Source organism: Eschscholzia californica, unplaced genomic scaffold, assembly GCF_041429995.1.
Source record: "Eschscholzia californica isolate CP2 unplaced genomic scaffold, dmEscCali1.0.p SCAF_1, whole genome shotgun sequence".
In the NCBI taxonomy this organism is placed as follows: domain Eukaryota; kingdom Viridiplantae; phylum Streptophyta; class Magnoliopsida; order Ranunculales; family Papaveraceae; genus Eschscholzia; species Eschscholzia californica.
This window is the reverse complement of record NW_028238198.1, coordinates 41,266,780-41,281,737: the sequence shown is the minus strand read 5'-3', so window position 1 is coordinate 41,281,737 and position 14,958 is coordinate 41,266,780. Positions and strand designations below refer to the sequence as shown.

General features: G+C 35.8%; 1 protein-coding gene across 2 annotated transcripts; it reads right to left on the bottom strand.

Annotated features, from left to right (window-relative positions):
- Positions 1-718: 718 nt before the first annotated feature.
- Positions 719-14,407, bottom strand: LOC147566883 (uncharacterized). Of its 2 annotated transcripts, XM_086653438.1 has the most exons (6): positions 14,265-14,387; positions 13,639-13,758; positions 13,432-13,511; positions 6,533-7,144; positions 1,976-2,151; positions 719-1,427 (listed from the first exon to the last, which is right to left on the bottom strand). In XM_086653438.1, exons 4-6 carry the CDS (start codon positions 7,139-7,141, stop codon positions 914-916), a joined length of 1,299 nt encoding a protein of 432 aa, XP_086509564.1. In that variant the 5' UTR covers positions 7,142-7,144; positions 13,432-13,511; positions 13,639-13,758; positions 14,265-14,387; the 3' UTR covers positions 719-913. The 2 variants fall into 2 exon arrangements, with proteins under 2 accessions (XP_086509564.1, XP_086509563.1); XM_086653437.1 differs by lacking the exon at positions 13,639-13,758 and having other exon boundaries at positions 14,265-14,407.
- Between the last annotated feature and the right edge of the window lie 551 nt (positions 14,408-14,958).

Below are 14,958 nucleotides of genomic sequence, written 5' to 3'. Positions count from 1 at the left end.
GAAGTTTCAAATTTACTCCACTTGTAATTTTTCTCCCTTGTTTTAAATTGTACTTGTATGATGAGCTCCATCAACAAGTGAGGTTTTGTTTGTAATTTTTGATGTAATGGGAGGAATTTGTTGAAAGAAATCAACCGTTAAACATAATTTCAGTGGAAACTTATCAAGCCTTACTAATCATGTCGATCATGAATCTTATGGGTTAATTTGGTCGATGGTTTTAGAGAGAGAAAAACAAGAGAATGGTTTGAGAGAGAGAAATGACAAAGGTGAACATCACCCACATTAAAATCGGTGCTTATAGAGAATCCGGGTCAATGACCATTGACCAGAATCAATAAATTTTCTGGATGCTAACAGCCTTTTGGCCCGTGCCTTTAGAAGCACCCATATATATATAGAGAGAGGGAGGGAGAGAGAGAGAGCATTACCATTTTCTCCAATGACAAAAATATTGCAATAAACTAAGCCTTTACTTTTTAAATACAAAATAATTTTGGATTGTAGTTAAAAATAATTCTCAGTAAATACTAAAACTACGCTCTCTAAATAACCAGCTCTGTAAATAGCTCTTAAGTGCTCTGTAAATACCAGTGACCAAAAATTGCACTAAATTAAAAAAAGAAATAAAAGAAGCATCAGAAAATCCATATGAAAGGGTAGTTGTTTCAAATATGAGAAGCAAATTAAACATAGCAGATAGATAGACAGACAAATAGACAGAAAACCCAAGTTTTTAAGAGACTATAAAATATTGTTGGTCTTTTTAAGCAGCATACCCCCTAATGAAGCAGCAGAATTACCAAGTAAGCTCATTTGCTTTTTTGGGAACATACTTTTTTTTTTCTTTTTCTGTTATTTTTATTTTTCTACAGATGTGATAAATCCAACATAAGTTCAGGAAAGGAGGATGTCAAGTAGAAGAAGCCCATTCGAAGAAGGGACACATGGCACCTCTAGTAGCCGTCCAATTTCCGCACCCAAAGAAGTAGCTTCCTTGTCTCGGCCCTGGCTTACTAATCATTCTCTTGATGGTTTTCGCACCACAGTAACAGTAAGCGCGCCAGTCTGTACCAACATTGTTGAAATAAGGAGGAAAATGGTGGTGGAACTGGACAGGAAGCACAGGTGACGCCGACAACTGTCTCATGGGCTTCTGAGAGTAATAGGTCGGGCCCAATGGACGACCCAATGATTGCTCCATTGCCATCGGACCGTCTGAAGGACGCCACGGTAATGAGCTGGTAATGGAGAACCTAAACCCCATGTGCATAATGTGAGTAAGAAGCCGAGCAGTGTTCCGGGCATCATCCAGGCCACAGTGAGCTCGACCTTCCCAGACTAAGCCAGCCAACTGAACTGCTTCTCTTAGGTTGCACCTTGCCCCACCGTAAACCTCAGAAAATGGAACTTTTAGGTCGATCCACCTGAGCAAATAGGACAAAATAAAGATATAAGTACTTCAGGATTTGAATAGCAACTATTCTCATAGATTAGCTTAAAAAACTTGGAGAAAATATCACACCATATACCATTTTGAAAGTTTCAATTCTAGTACCATGTCTGATAATATGTACTTTTTCAGAATTTTCGGCCAGATTATCGATATTTTTCAAATTATGGATGGATATTACACTATTTTTTACTTACAAAACTCAAGATATCCTTACACCTACCCGTAGGCCAACATGGAGATTATCTCAAGTTAAATTTTTGCCAAGTATGATTGTCAGACTTTCTAGATTACCTCGCCAAAAAATCACAAAATTCTAAATCTTATTAGCACAAATATTATTTCCAGTACGATGAAATTAATCAAATGACAATCAGCCGTACGGTCTCTTTGTGAACCCATTAGCAAAAGAATTAATCGTGTCAAGTGTATATATGACCCCTTCAAAACATAAATATTCAATGGAAATGAACCTACCCCTTCGTTAAAAAGCTAAGAGAGGAAGTACGTACAAACTTTTACCTGTTGAAGTAAGGAGGTTTGCAAATGTTCTTCAAGTTGCATTCAGATTCTAGCATGACCCTGCAATCCCAGTTAGACCATGTCACAACAGCAAAGTTTGTATGCTTAATCCCCTTATCCTCTAGCCACTTATCATGCATGAGTAGAGCTTCACTAAGAGGTACACCTCTATCAACCTGAAAAAACACCCGTGCAACATTTAATGCTGACTCATGGGAAATGGTTGAATTAAAAAAAAAATCTAATACGAATGATGCGTGTGTGTGTGTGTGAGTGTGAGTGTGTGTGTGTGTATGTGTGTTTATGTTGTGAGATTTAGATTTAGATAATTGATCATAACTGAGTATCCTTCTCGAGAGTTACTAGCATAAGTTATCCTTTGGAAGTAATTGGAACTTGTAACTTTTTTCTGTAGAGTAAACTAATAAACATTCCAATACTTACACGAATCATCATTAACATCACAAGTAATTATTTTCCTGCTCTCCAAATACTTTTCTGGTAATAAATTCATTCCACACTAAAACCAGACTTCTTTACATCTCTGAACGCCAAAAGATTTTTAAATTCAGTCCTCCACTAACTATAGAAACTCGGAAGTCCAAGCTTCTACCGGGGCTTACTTCAATTAATAAGAAGATACATTCAGACAGGTTTCTATCTAAAACAAATAAGCTTCTTTCAGAGAAACTAACGTTCAAATTTGAAGAGTGAAATCAGATTAGGAGCTCCTTACGCTGATAACTCCTTGTAGAAGCATCTAAATCCTACTAAACTCCGACACTAACTATGCAAGGTGCCTAAGAAGAACTCCTTTCAGATATCAGCATCTAAAGAACAATAACAATGAAGGAACCCAAAGATACAAAATAAGACATAAATGGACGAATTATATGAAGTCCTACTCGATTAGGACTTGTGAGGTTCCAACATTTACATCCTATGCATCACTTTACCTTCTTTATAAAAATGAAACTCTTCCTATATGCAGCTACGACATGGATTCCTATAATATCTAGCTGTGTTGGTCCTGTTGTACCCACTACTACGACGAATATTACGCTGATGGACTCAACATGGCAGGGGGAAACGGCTCTTCTAGCTTAACCGTTCTATTGACCAACCTTTATTACCGCAATCGGTACAGGGTCTAACTCTTTGGGCACAAGCTTCTACAGATGATTACTTCAACTGATCCTACGATGATCCAAGAAGAATTCTCCCTAAAACACACACAAGCTTCCTTCAAATATAATGTTGAAATCTAAAGAGCAGATTTCTATTAAGAGCTTGTATAGGAAAATCCATTAAAAGGACAATATGCTAGAAACACAAAAGCAATCGCCTACTCGTAAACCATGAATATTGCACTCAATGGCTCATTGCTTCCGGACCTCCCACTATATACTTTTTGTTCGACAAAGCACTAATGCAGGAACATCCTCTGGCAGCCAAATGGACTGCTTCCAGAGATACAGAGTGGTCTACTAGGGCATATATTCCGTAGAGTTTTAGGATAGGTCCTTGGGAGATCAGGAAATATCTTAAAGTTATCTTGTTATTTACCTATTCAGGTTGATCGATAACCAAGTTTAGGATAAATTATGATGTTTTTATATGGAGTTGGATGAATTAGCGTGTCCTTAATGAGAATTTCTAGTTCTTACGTGAGCTAACCAATTATATAAAGGCCTATATAGGCCTACTCTTAGTTTCAAAAATATACGCTTACTTTTAATTTTAAAAAATAAGCGTAATCTCAGTAACTTCATTTAACTTTCGATCAATCAAAAGTTTAAAACCTAAAATGTTGATATCTTTTTCTCTTTATCTTTATCTATGCTTTTCTTGTTTTTCTTGTTGTGTTTTATACCACTCAAAAGTTTAAAACCTAGTACAGTTTTAGTACAATCTTAGTCTACCGCAAGTGCCACATTAACTAGAAATTAGGTCCTCCAGGATATTTAGCGACCCTTGTACTCCTAGTTAGTCCATATAAAAAAAAACATATACAGAAATGATCATACTACTTTGGTAATTCTTAAGTTAATCTGTGATGTAAACACATAGATGGAAGCTTCAAAGGAGGTTTACACTTCTGAGTAAATACGTTAATTCTAACTAGAATCTATGTTGTGAAAACTCAAAAGCACATTTAGGCATCACCCAAGGCAACCCAGGCGCAAAGTTTGGTGAAGACTCTACTCGCTGTGATGCGAGTTCCCCTTGTTTGCCCAGATTGCGCGTCAACGCGCTTTAGCGATCTCCGCATCTCTCCCCGCAGAGATGTGAGCCAATTTGAAGTGTTTTTACCCTAACTCAAGGAAGAAGATAACATCTTTATCAGGGATGACGTGGCCCATTCTAAGCCATATTTTTGGAGAAAAGGTAAATCGGCTCTAAAAAGGAGAATGGCCACTTCTGACCAAATTTAAAATCAGAATTTAGGATAAGACCTTTTAAGTGGGAGGATGATACACCCTTTTAAGTCATTAAATTTAGAGTACAGCACACCCTTTTAGAAAGAGAGGATGCATCTTATAAAAGACTGACCACAAAAGCGTTCAATACTAACCGTTCATCCAAAATCAACGGCCAGTTAAAAAAGAATTAGGGTTTCTCAGAGTTTTAAAGATAGAGTAGAACTAGAACAAGTCTTCTTTCTCTCTTTTTTTTCGTTTAAAAACAACCATACTTGGTGTTTCCCTTTTTCTCTTCTTCTATCTTTCACCTTCAGCAACCCTACTTCTCTTCTTCACTCTACCTTCAGCAACTATGAAGATATCAGAAGCGCTCGTCAAAATGGTTATAGGCTAGGTAAGCGTGGTGAGAGCGTCATGGTCTCACCCCGCCCGACTCTTCGAACATAGCTTAGAACTTAAGAAAATACCTAAATAAAACAGAATTTACCTTGAAATAACTTGCACAGATCTAAAAGAGACTTCAATCTTCAACTAGTACTCTTGAATAAACATAAAAGAACTTGAATTAACCCCTAGTATATTTGTAACATTGCTGAAAACTAATGAAGAACCATGAATAAACTTAAACTTCAATCATCTTGCCTTTTCTCTTCCAATCACCCCATCCTATGTATTTATAAGAGAGGACATTGTTTTTTCTTAATCAGTTTTTAAAACCTGACACTTGCAGAATAAGAAAACTAAATATAAAAGGAAGTGTATTTACTTGTAAGAAAAGAAAACTAAATAAAAATGGAAACTTATTTAAGAAATCACTAAATAAAAGGTAAGAAACCTAATCCTAAAATAGGAAATAAATTATAGCCACTCCCAAATAATATCTCAATGGAATAAATAATAAAATAAAAACTCTTTGGTCTCTCAGCCCTCGAGGTAGTGCCCTAGGCCATGTTTGGCGCGCGGGAGTGGAATGTGATTCCCAGGAATCACATTGCCATAACATGATTCCTGGACTCCGATTATTTTTGTTTGATGTTTGGTTTAACCAGGAATAGAAATTCAATTCCTGAAAAATTCCGAACTTGGAGTTTGGTTCGTCGGGAAGAGGAATGTAAATTTTTGTAAAAGTTTCGTTATATCCTTACTTAAACTACACAAATTACACATGAATTTTAGTCGGTATTATCCATTCAAATTTGTACATGTGAAATAGTAAAGTGATACACCAATTTAAGTAGTATCTAAAGATTTATTTATAATAAACAAAGGTCTCAATAAAAAAATTATCTAAAATAAAATTCTAACTTGAATCTAAAAAATACTTATTAGTAGCAAATCCCTTATAATTGTAAGACTAAATAACTATTTATATTTGTGACTTATTTTTTGAGAAGTAGCCTAAGTGCTTAACAACCCAATATAGACGACATTCTGGTGGCAGGTGAAGCAAAAAGATGTTCTTGAAGAGCCACTATCGAGGATATCAGCTACTTCTAGCATTTGTTTGTAATCCATTGAGGTAGTAGAGGGAAAAAAAAAATATTAGTCATTTTGATATTATATTTAGGACAATATTAAAACAAAAAATTCCAGGGGAATGGGTATCACATACCCAACCCCCTCCCTGGGTTTCCCTTTAGGGGGCTCATTCCCAGTGAAATAGGATTCCCCCTGCATTCCTACGAGCCAACAATAATTTAGATTGCGATTCCCGTTAATCACATCCCATTCCCGCGCACCAAACATGACCTAAGGGTTTCTCGGTTAATAACTGATAACTCCAATTTCAAGATTATGTTGATATAACATCCAGAGTCACCAAATCCCCGTGTTAGAAGCTAGAGAAATATAAAAAAAAAAGTTCAATTGTATTGTCTCGAGCACATACTGTTCTTAGTATAAGAGCTAAGTGTGCAGATGTGAGTGGATGAGAGAGAGAAAGGAACCAACTTTTCATGTCTCATTTGCAAGCATAGGGTGCTTTGTTTAAGAATATCTAAGGGATTGAAGTGAAGATGAATGCAAGGCTATTCAGTTCACTTGCAGCATTAAGAGAAAACAAAGATATCAGGATTTATCATTGCATTTGAAGCATTGACGGAAACAGGGATAATAAGATCAGTATTAGACAAACCTGAAATTGCTGTATGCCAGTTAGCTCCTTGCAGAAATCAGTTAGAGATGGATGAGCTACAGGTCGGACATAAGTTTGGAATGAAGCTTCTAATTGTCCAGTGACACTGTTCACTAGAACAGATGGAAACTCGATGATCTCTTGTGGATGGGGACGCTTGTCCTTGTCACATGTAGCCTCAAAGTCTATAACCACAAAATATTGAAATTCTTGGAACGGGAACTCGTGTAGATAACCTTGAGACAACACCGTAAAGGGCAGGTGCTGAACTCTGTTATCCACAGGAACATGACGGTTGTTGTAGCTAAAGTTTTCAAAGGCATTCCACTGACTCTGCTGTGCCTTCTGGTAGTCATGATTGAAGGTCGACCACATGCAGAACTCTTGTGACTTCAGCTGGTTCATTGCTCTATGATAAGCTTCACCTGGAGGAACAAAAGCTTCACTGCTTGACCCACCTTTTGGTTCGTGAATGACACCTCCTGGATGGGCAGCATTTTTGTTATTGCACGAGGGGACCCCTTCCTTGGATCTTCCATCATTTTGTAAATGGTGAGGGTATGCCTCGGGCTGCAAGCATCTAATGGATGCCTCCTTGCTCTTTTGCATTTTCTGTAGTAAAAGAAAAAGAGATCTAAGTAAGATAGAGACCTTGTAAAAGAGAGCTTTGTATTTCATTTCCAGTGGGATTGACACTCAGATCATGTCAAGTAGCCTAGACAGACTTTAAGAACAAATAAGAGGCGCCCCCAAAAGAACATGCAAATAAGATAATGCCGAGGAAAAAAGAGTTCAGATATGAAGGGTCTGGTTTATGTTGCACAGTTATATTCACAGAACTGAATGATCACACTAATCATAAGGTAAACATGGAAAAACCATTGAAGACCAATTTTATATACATTGTCGATAGCACAATGCACTTTTTCATCGCCTATTCTGTATTCAAACACACTTTGTCTTGCAAGTTGCAAATCAATATTGCAGAGATATTGATATTGTGAGACGCGCTATAAAGATCAAAATAATGAAAAAATCAAGTCATGTCAATTCAAATGAAAGTCTCACACAATCAACTCAATGATCTCAGTCAATACCATGCCGAAGTAAGAATAGGTAGCCCTTTCAACACAAAAGTAAGAATATGTAGCACAAAGGAAATATCTTGAGCAAATAAGATTCTGGGGCAAAAGATTGTAAATGCAAATTGTAACCTCTCGTCATCTCGTGAAGTCCTAGACTCTCAACTTTCAAACAACAAGAACAGCATTGTAATAGAGGTTAGCGGCGGAACGCAGCTGCAGCCTCAACTGACGGGGATTATTTCACACCCCAAAGTCCCCTAAAACAGCAACTTATCCACTCTAATCCTCGCCAAGAGCAACTTACTCAACAGAGCAATGGAGGCATCAAGAAGGACATTGGGCACGGATGCTACACATGCAGGATGAATCTTGCAACAAATGACATTGAACAGATTCAGATATCTCTGCCAGCCTGCGATGATGGAGAACCAGGCATTTTCTATCGGGTATATGTATAAGGAGTTCTACTGGCATGTTTCTACACCTTTACTATATCGATGAACTCTAACGCATCAAACGATAATCAAGAAAAGTTATCCTAGTCTCATATTGAGCCCAGAAGAACTCTAGCCCCTACTTCAGATAGACCTTACTCAAACACTCGATCCTAACTTCCTGACAAAATCTCGAACTCTATCCTAAACTTATCTAGTCAGATAAGATAAAGTACTTTAATAAAGTTCTAATCTGACTTAAACTCTAAAATAATCTAGTTATATCCCACTTCAAATGAACTATATACTAAAGAATTCATAAGCATGGAACACTTGATATGAAATAGAGTTAGTCGAGTGAGTTGCTTTAGTGGGTTAGATCCTCTTTACGACGTGAACTAACCCATAAGGCTTCTGGTGAATGCTCCTGCACAGAAGCTCGCCAGTAAAGAAAAACTGAACTGTACAGCAATTACCAACTATTTTGCAATGCAACTCAACAAATATAATTAAAATCTATTTAAAAAGTTTTTAGTTCCACAAATGCTGTTAACTCATATGTCCACTGCAGATGTAAAATCATCTTTTCATAAAAAAAAAATGTGCTAATCAGAGATCAATGGCAAAAGAGTTGGAACTTTTTTTGAAAAAATAACATTTCCACTAAAAAGAAACTGAGTGAAAGTAAAAGTGCACTAGTAGAGATTAGAGAACTAAGCTTCCAAATTAGTGCTCACTGCTCCCAAGACTATAGTTAATTTTGTTGAAAACTTATATTCCATTAAATGAATTAACACATCCTCTTTTTCCTTGATTTATAGTGCTATAACCTTTGTTACAGTACCTCCTCCAATACATTCCCCGGTTGGAATAAAACGCGTTGGAACATACAAATGAGGTACTTAAGTTCAAGCTTAAATTTGTTTCTTTAAATTAGTTATCTCGTGATGAGTACAAAGTCATAATGAAGAACGTCATAAGCTTCATTAACATGTATATTTCATCTTGGCTACATGCAAATTACTTTTTGCCCTTCCAACCATTGAAGTTTTTATGAACTCTACAAACCGGAGTAGAATTACAAAGATTACAAATCCGAATTTAACATGATTCTCAATCTTTCTTATAAAGAATGGAAATAGAAAAGATCTTTAAACTTATTTCCAATTCGCATCTTCTTAACGATAATACAATCTCTGAATTTAAGAATGTATCCAGCAATTTCGACTTAGAAAATTAGGAAACATGAAAATATCAATGACGAAACTTGGAACTTTAGGTACCATAGATAACTATTGGGTATAAAAGATTAAGACTCACAAATCGCCGATTACTACCGTTTATTAGGTATGACCTATTTTGAATTAGAAACTCTTCAAGATACGAACCCTAAAATACAAGAAATCCTAAAACACAAATGCCTAAGAGACATGCACAAGTGAAGATCTAACGAATTGATAGACGGAGGCAAGAAAAAAAAAAGTAAAACTTACATAAATCCCAAAATGTTAGCGTATCAAACAGAAAGTCTCAAAACCCTATGGTTAGATGTCTACAGGCTAAGATCCAATTTCTCCATATAGATAAGTAAAGCACAAACCTTGATAAAGAAATTGTCGATTTGATCTCCTTGATTTTGCCTCTTCTTTTGTGAAGAACGAAAAAAATATGAAGCAACCAAAGGGATTGGAGTTTAAGAGGTAGAGTTGGAAAAGCAGGGTTTTATCGTGTACAGTGTGGAGCCCAATTACTAATTTACCCCGGGCTAAGTTAAAAAAAAAATCTTATAGATAGTAGATGTTTACTGAAATATCCTTACACTCATGGAAATTTCAGAATCCCCGCATGGGCTAATCTACTAGTACATCAGTCGTCCTCCGTTTCACATTCCAACAACTTACCAGCTCTGGAAAACAGGCCTTAACATAGTAAATTTACTACTCGTACAGTTCTAGTTTGGTAAGAGATCCAACTGTCTAATGCAATCTTGTAAGACTCTTAGTGAAAAGAAATGTTGCCATATTGCCCATACTAGGATGAGATCTTTAATTCATACAGTAATGACTCTAGCGCCACTTGTGTGACCTAGCAACTTAGCATAGGGTGTAAAGGTTATGAGAATGAACAAAATGATCGATAAAGAAAGTACAACCTGCAGGTCCTGCTACATGAACAATTAGAAGATAGTCTCAAGTTTTACTTCCAATAATCTCAAAGCATCCGCACAACAGATGTGCCGGGAAATTATAAGATGGATACCTGTCTCTAAATAGACGACACAAGTTATTAGGGTTGTTCTATATTGGATCCAACAAGAACAAAGATTCTACCAGGTTTAGAAGGGTGATAGGTGATAGAGTTCTTTTAACAATTAAAGAAGCAAAGCAAACCTAGTGCTTCGTAGGGTAGTGAAATATATACGTGTATATGTGTGAAAGAACATTCAATACCCAACCAATTTGAATGGATCATCAAAGAAGGCACTATTGAAGTGTAACAAGAATCTATTTGGTTATCAGTTTCATGGCAGAATGTATACCTAGATATTGTAGATTGTGATGCTGTAAACTAGAATGCTAACGTCTGCAAAGAGGATGAACATACTTTTGAGCTCAAGTGGAAAGGAAAAGAAATGCCTTGGTAGGAGTCAACTAACCAATTTCAACAAAAAAAACCAAGGAGTCAACTAACCTGATAGAACACTTGCATATACCAAGGATAAAATCAACAGTGGTAGTGACCTTCTACTCCATTTATATGGAGACGGTGCTAGAGTAGGACTTTCACATCAAGAACACTATAACTTATAGCGGGTTTCCAGAATCTTAAATGGAAATACGGGTTTGAGTGCATCTAGTAAAACAGTTTACACTGCTAGAAACACGTCTTAAACAAGAGTGAAAGGTGTGTCTAGACGGAAGAGTCAGACTCTGTAATTAGGGAGGTTTGGCATGGCAGGTTGGGACAGAAAGAGACCAAATCATACTATAAACATATAGTTATTTTACATCTTAAACTATAGAAAATTCAAAATTACGATTTGGAAGTCATTATACATAGTAAATGAGTCAATTAAATCAATAGAAAAATGATATATTAGTATATAACAATAAATCAGTATGTTCATATATGATATTACCTAAAAATAATGGTTAAATAGTCAGTCAAAAAAGCACTAAATCAGAAAAGTGGGGACGATATAAAATAGAGCCTTTTTAAGAGGAGAGGTGTCAAAGGTGGTGCCTTTGAAATATAAACAAGACAATAAACTTGTATGTTACGGTCAATTACAGGATAAAGGAGGTATCAGAGTATGTGTTGAGCACAGGGAGAATTTGTCTTCTTTGTAGAATAAGACGGTAAGGAACATCAAGGTGCCATGAAGAGATATCAGGAATGGGCGAAGAACATGTCTAAAAATCGGATAAAATCAGCTAACCTGAGAAAACCTTGTGGAAGAAATAATCCCACCACACTTGCATACATGAATCTCAAGTTCAGCACGAAGACTTGTAGCAGGTTTTCAACGACACCCTATCTAATTAAGGGCACCAACTAGAGTGTTAGATAAGGTATTAGCTAGCTTGGAAACCTTCAATAACTATTAAAAAACCCTCTAGTGACTTGGACCTTTGTATTCAAATTACAACAAATTCACTTGATGAATAAGATATTAATTGTCATAAGTTTTCTTCATAAGTTTCTTCACAAGTTTTTATGGAGCTCGAATACTAGAGTGAGCTTCCTAGTGCGGGCAGCGGCAAAATAAAGCTCTTCATCTGTAGGTATTTCATAACTGCATTATTTTTAGTATGATAACTGATAATTTTGGGTGTCCCTAACAAATATCCAGTTTTGTAAGAGTAAATTATAAAAGGCTTGATCTAATGAATGAATGCCTTCATCTTCATCAACCTGTGGTTAAGAATGCCTTAATCTTGATCAGCCTGTTATTGAGAATCCTTGTCTTCATCCGGCAATCTCACATTTTTAAAAAGTTACTTTGTTCCCTAAGTATCAACCTTTCAAGCAACATTAACAACATTGAGCTTTCAATATGTTACTTCTCCTACGATTTGCAAGTCCAAAATCCTCTCCAATATATAAAATAATATTGAAAATTAATTTTTGTCCTCCAAAAATCCAAGTATTGCTGAATCGATGTTTTATAATGAGATGAGAAAAAAGTTGAGCATTCCTCAAACCCCCAATTACACGTAGATATGGGTTCAACAATTTTCGATAAGATGTAGAACCTCCGAAAACATAACGCTCTTTGAAGACTAGTCAAATATTGAAAAACTATAAGTTTTATACATAGTATTCATCTGTCGTAAATGATTCATTTGCAGATAAATAAAAACACTTCTAAGATAATTAATTTCCATGGTCTCGGAAGTATTTGTTTACAAAGATTTTACTAGAAACCACCTCGACCGTGAAACTTGAAATTACATGCATGTAGGAGGTCATAGGAATTTTGGATTTTGTATCTATCTTTTGGACCAATTTGTACCTTAATCCATATAATCTCCCCAACATCAAAGAAATTCTTTAGGAAAAAAAACTAGACTTTAAAAGTTTTTTAATAAAAAGTAGAAATTTAACAATTATAACTAAAAACTAATAAAATGAGCAGTGTCATTAAGTTCCAAAAAAAATTAGCAGTGTCATTGTACCCACAATTTGGAAAATCATAACTAGCAAGTCAACTATAGATATAACCATGTAAAACCAACTATGTTTAAAAAAATGTGTAAATTATTAGTCTAGAACTAACACACCAGTTGGGCAACGAATTGACAACCTATAGTGGGACTGGGAAGAATAGCATTTCCCTTAAAAAGTGGAAAATAAACTTTTAAACCAACTCTCGCAACCATTAGCTTTCAAAGCCTGTCAAATACATATATATACCATTATGCATAATACCCTTTCCACGTCGAATAAAACACCATTCACAATACAATAAGGTGCTGAAGTTCAGGTGTGACTATTCTTTGAAGTAAAACTAATCTGTCTGACACTATAGTTTTCCTCTTTGGGTAATATGCAACAAGACAACTTGAATCTTTGAAGAAGTGTTGATTAAAAACACTTACTGCAGTAGCATACAACAAGAAGAAATGGAGCTAAGAAACCATCATGCAAATAAGTAGGGGAAGGTACTACTTCAACTCTGACATGAGAATAAAACATCAAAACCATGAAACAGAAAGTTGTATCGAGACCAATTTAGTGTTTCTCCTAGAAAAATCACTATGCTCTTTGCACAAGATTACGATCAAAGCGAATTTCAAATCTTAAATATCAAAAAATCTAGTAATGCAGATGAGTTTAAGAGCTTCAAAAATACATCACAGAAGTAGATAAAACTCACATGTTGGTGCGAAACCCGTATCTCTAACTCTAGTACGTTTGGGTTCTTCAATCATTTGCATAGACGTTTAGAGCCCCTCACTGAAAATTTCAAAATGTAAAAGCTGTTGTCAGAATAAAATTGAGTAATAATCATTGCATACCTTAGCGAACTAAAGAACAGGAAAATAAACAAAACTATATCTTATATGAATATATTATATATTACCCAGAGATAGCTCAGCTAGTCTTGCCAGGGATTACTCCCCATTTGTCACAGATTAGCATCCTCTCAGGGCCACTGAAGTTTGCACTCCCGTTCAAACTTCAGGCCCGTAAGATGCGCGAGCTGGCCCAGATTACCATGGTTATATATCAAGAAAGGGGAAAAAGCATAAGTTTTTTTTTTAAAAAAAAGAGTGTAATTCTCATGATCTCAGATATCAGATGACAAAAATGTAACTTTTGAATTGCTTCCAATTATTAACAATCATAACCCATTAATGATCTAATCTTCAAATGAGGTCATAAATGTATGCCATTTCCTACAGCAAAATTGCACCAGAGGCTTAGTTTTTATAGAAGGCAAAAAAGAACAAATTGGATCATTTTCTCTTAAATCAAACAAAACCCTAAACAACAAAACACTACTCAAGTTCAAATTTCATGATTTTAGGCATGAATCAAACAAGTATTATATAAACAAAATGAATCTGCACTTCGCAACTGTAACCAATTATACAAGTAAGATTTCTCATGGAGATCAACAATTGCACACTAGATTACAGATACAAAGATGGATTTGTTTCAAGTTATAAAATGGAAAGAAAAAAATTGAGGGGAGGAAACCCTTACAATCGTTTAGAGAGAGAGAGAGAGAGGAGTTGGAGTGAAATCAAGATTGATCAAATCAGGACTAAAAAGCTCATAGTTTCCGGCTTTCCTTGAAACCAAGCAGGTAAGTTACTTACTTTTATTATTTACATTAATACCCTTACAATATCCTAATAGTCACGTATTACCCTTTTATCATCTTTTTCCTTTTTTGAAGTAAGGGTCTGTTTGATACGTGGGAAAATAGGCTGAGAAAATCGATTTTCTTACGAAAATCGATTTTCTGGCGTTTGGTTGGTCATTGTGAGTAAGAAAACAACTTTCTCATGTTAAAATAAAGTGGGAAAATGTCTCCATTTTTTTTCCAACAAAATAGATGTGAAAACCGTTTTCACACGGTAAGTACGCGCTCTCTCTCTCTTCCATCTTTCTCTTTATCTCTCTTCGTCTTTCTCTCTAAACTGCCTTCGAGTTCTCCATCTGTCTCACTGAAACCTGCAAGTTATTCAAGGTTGGTGATGATGAGAAGAAGAGAACTCACAATTTCATCAAACATCAATAATAATCTACATCTCATCTGGGTTATTCAAAATCACACGGTAGGGTACTCGAAGTTGAAGAAAGCTGGAGCAGTAATCGGACCCATAAATTTTCTTTATCAACTTCGCATCTTCCTTAACTACCGTGATAATACCCACCAGAAATTTCGTCTGAT

Bases quoted from the DNA above. Each gene is read 5' to 3' on its own strand.
- LOC147566883 (XM_086653437.1), bottom strand. From the start codon at position 7,141: ATGCAAAAGAGCAAGGAGGCATCCATTAGATGCTTGCAGCCCGAGGCA. The intron at 2,152-6,532 runs GTTTGTCTAATA...GTGTTTTTTCAG, and splicing joins CTGGCATACAGCAATTTCAG to GTTGATAGAGGTGTACCTCT. The intron at 1,428-1,975 runs GTAAAAGTTTGT...CTATTTGCTCAG, and splicing joins AAACCTCCTTACTTCAACAG to GTGGATCGACCTAAAAGTTC.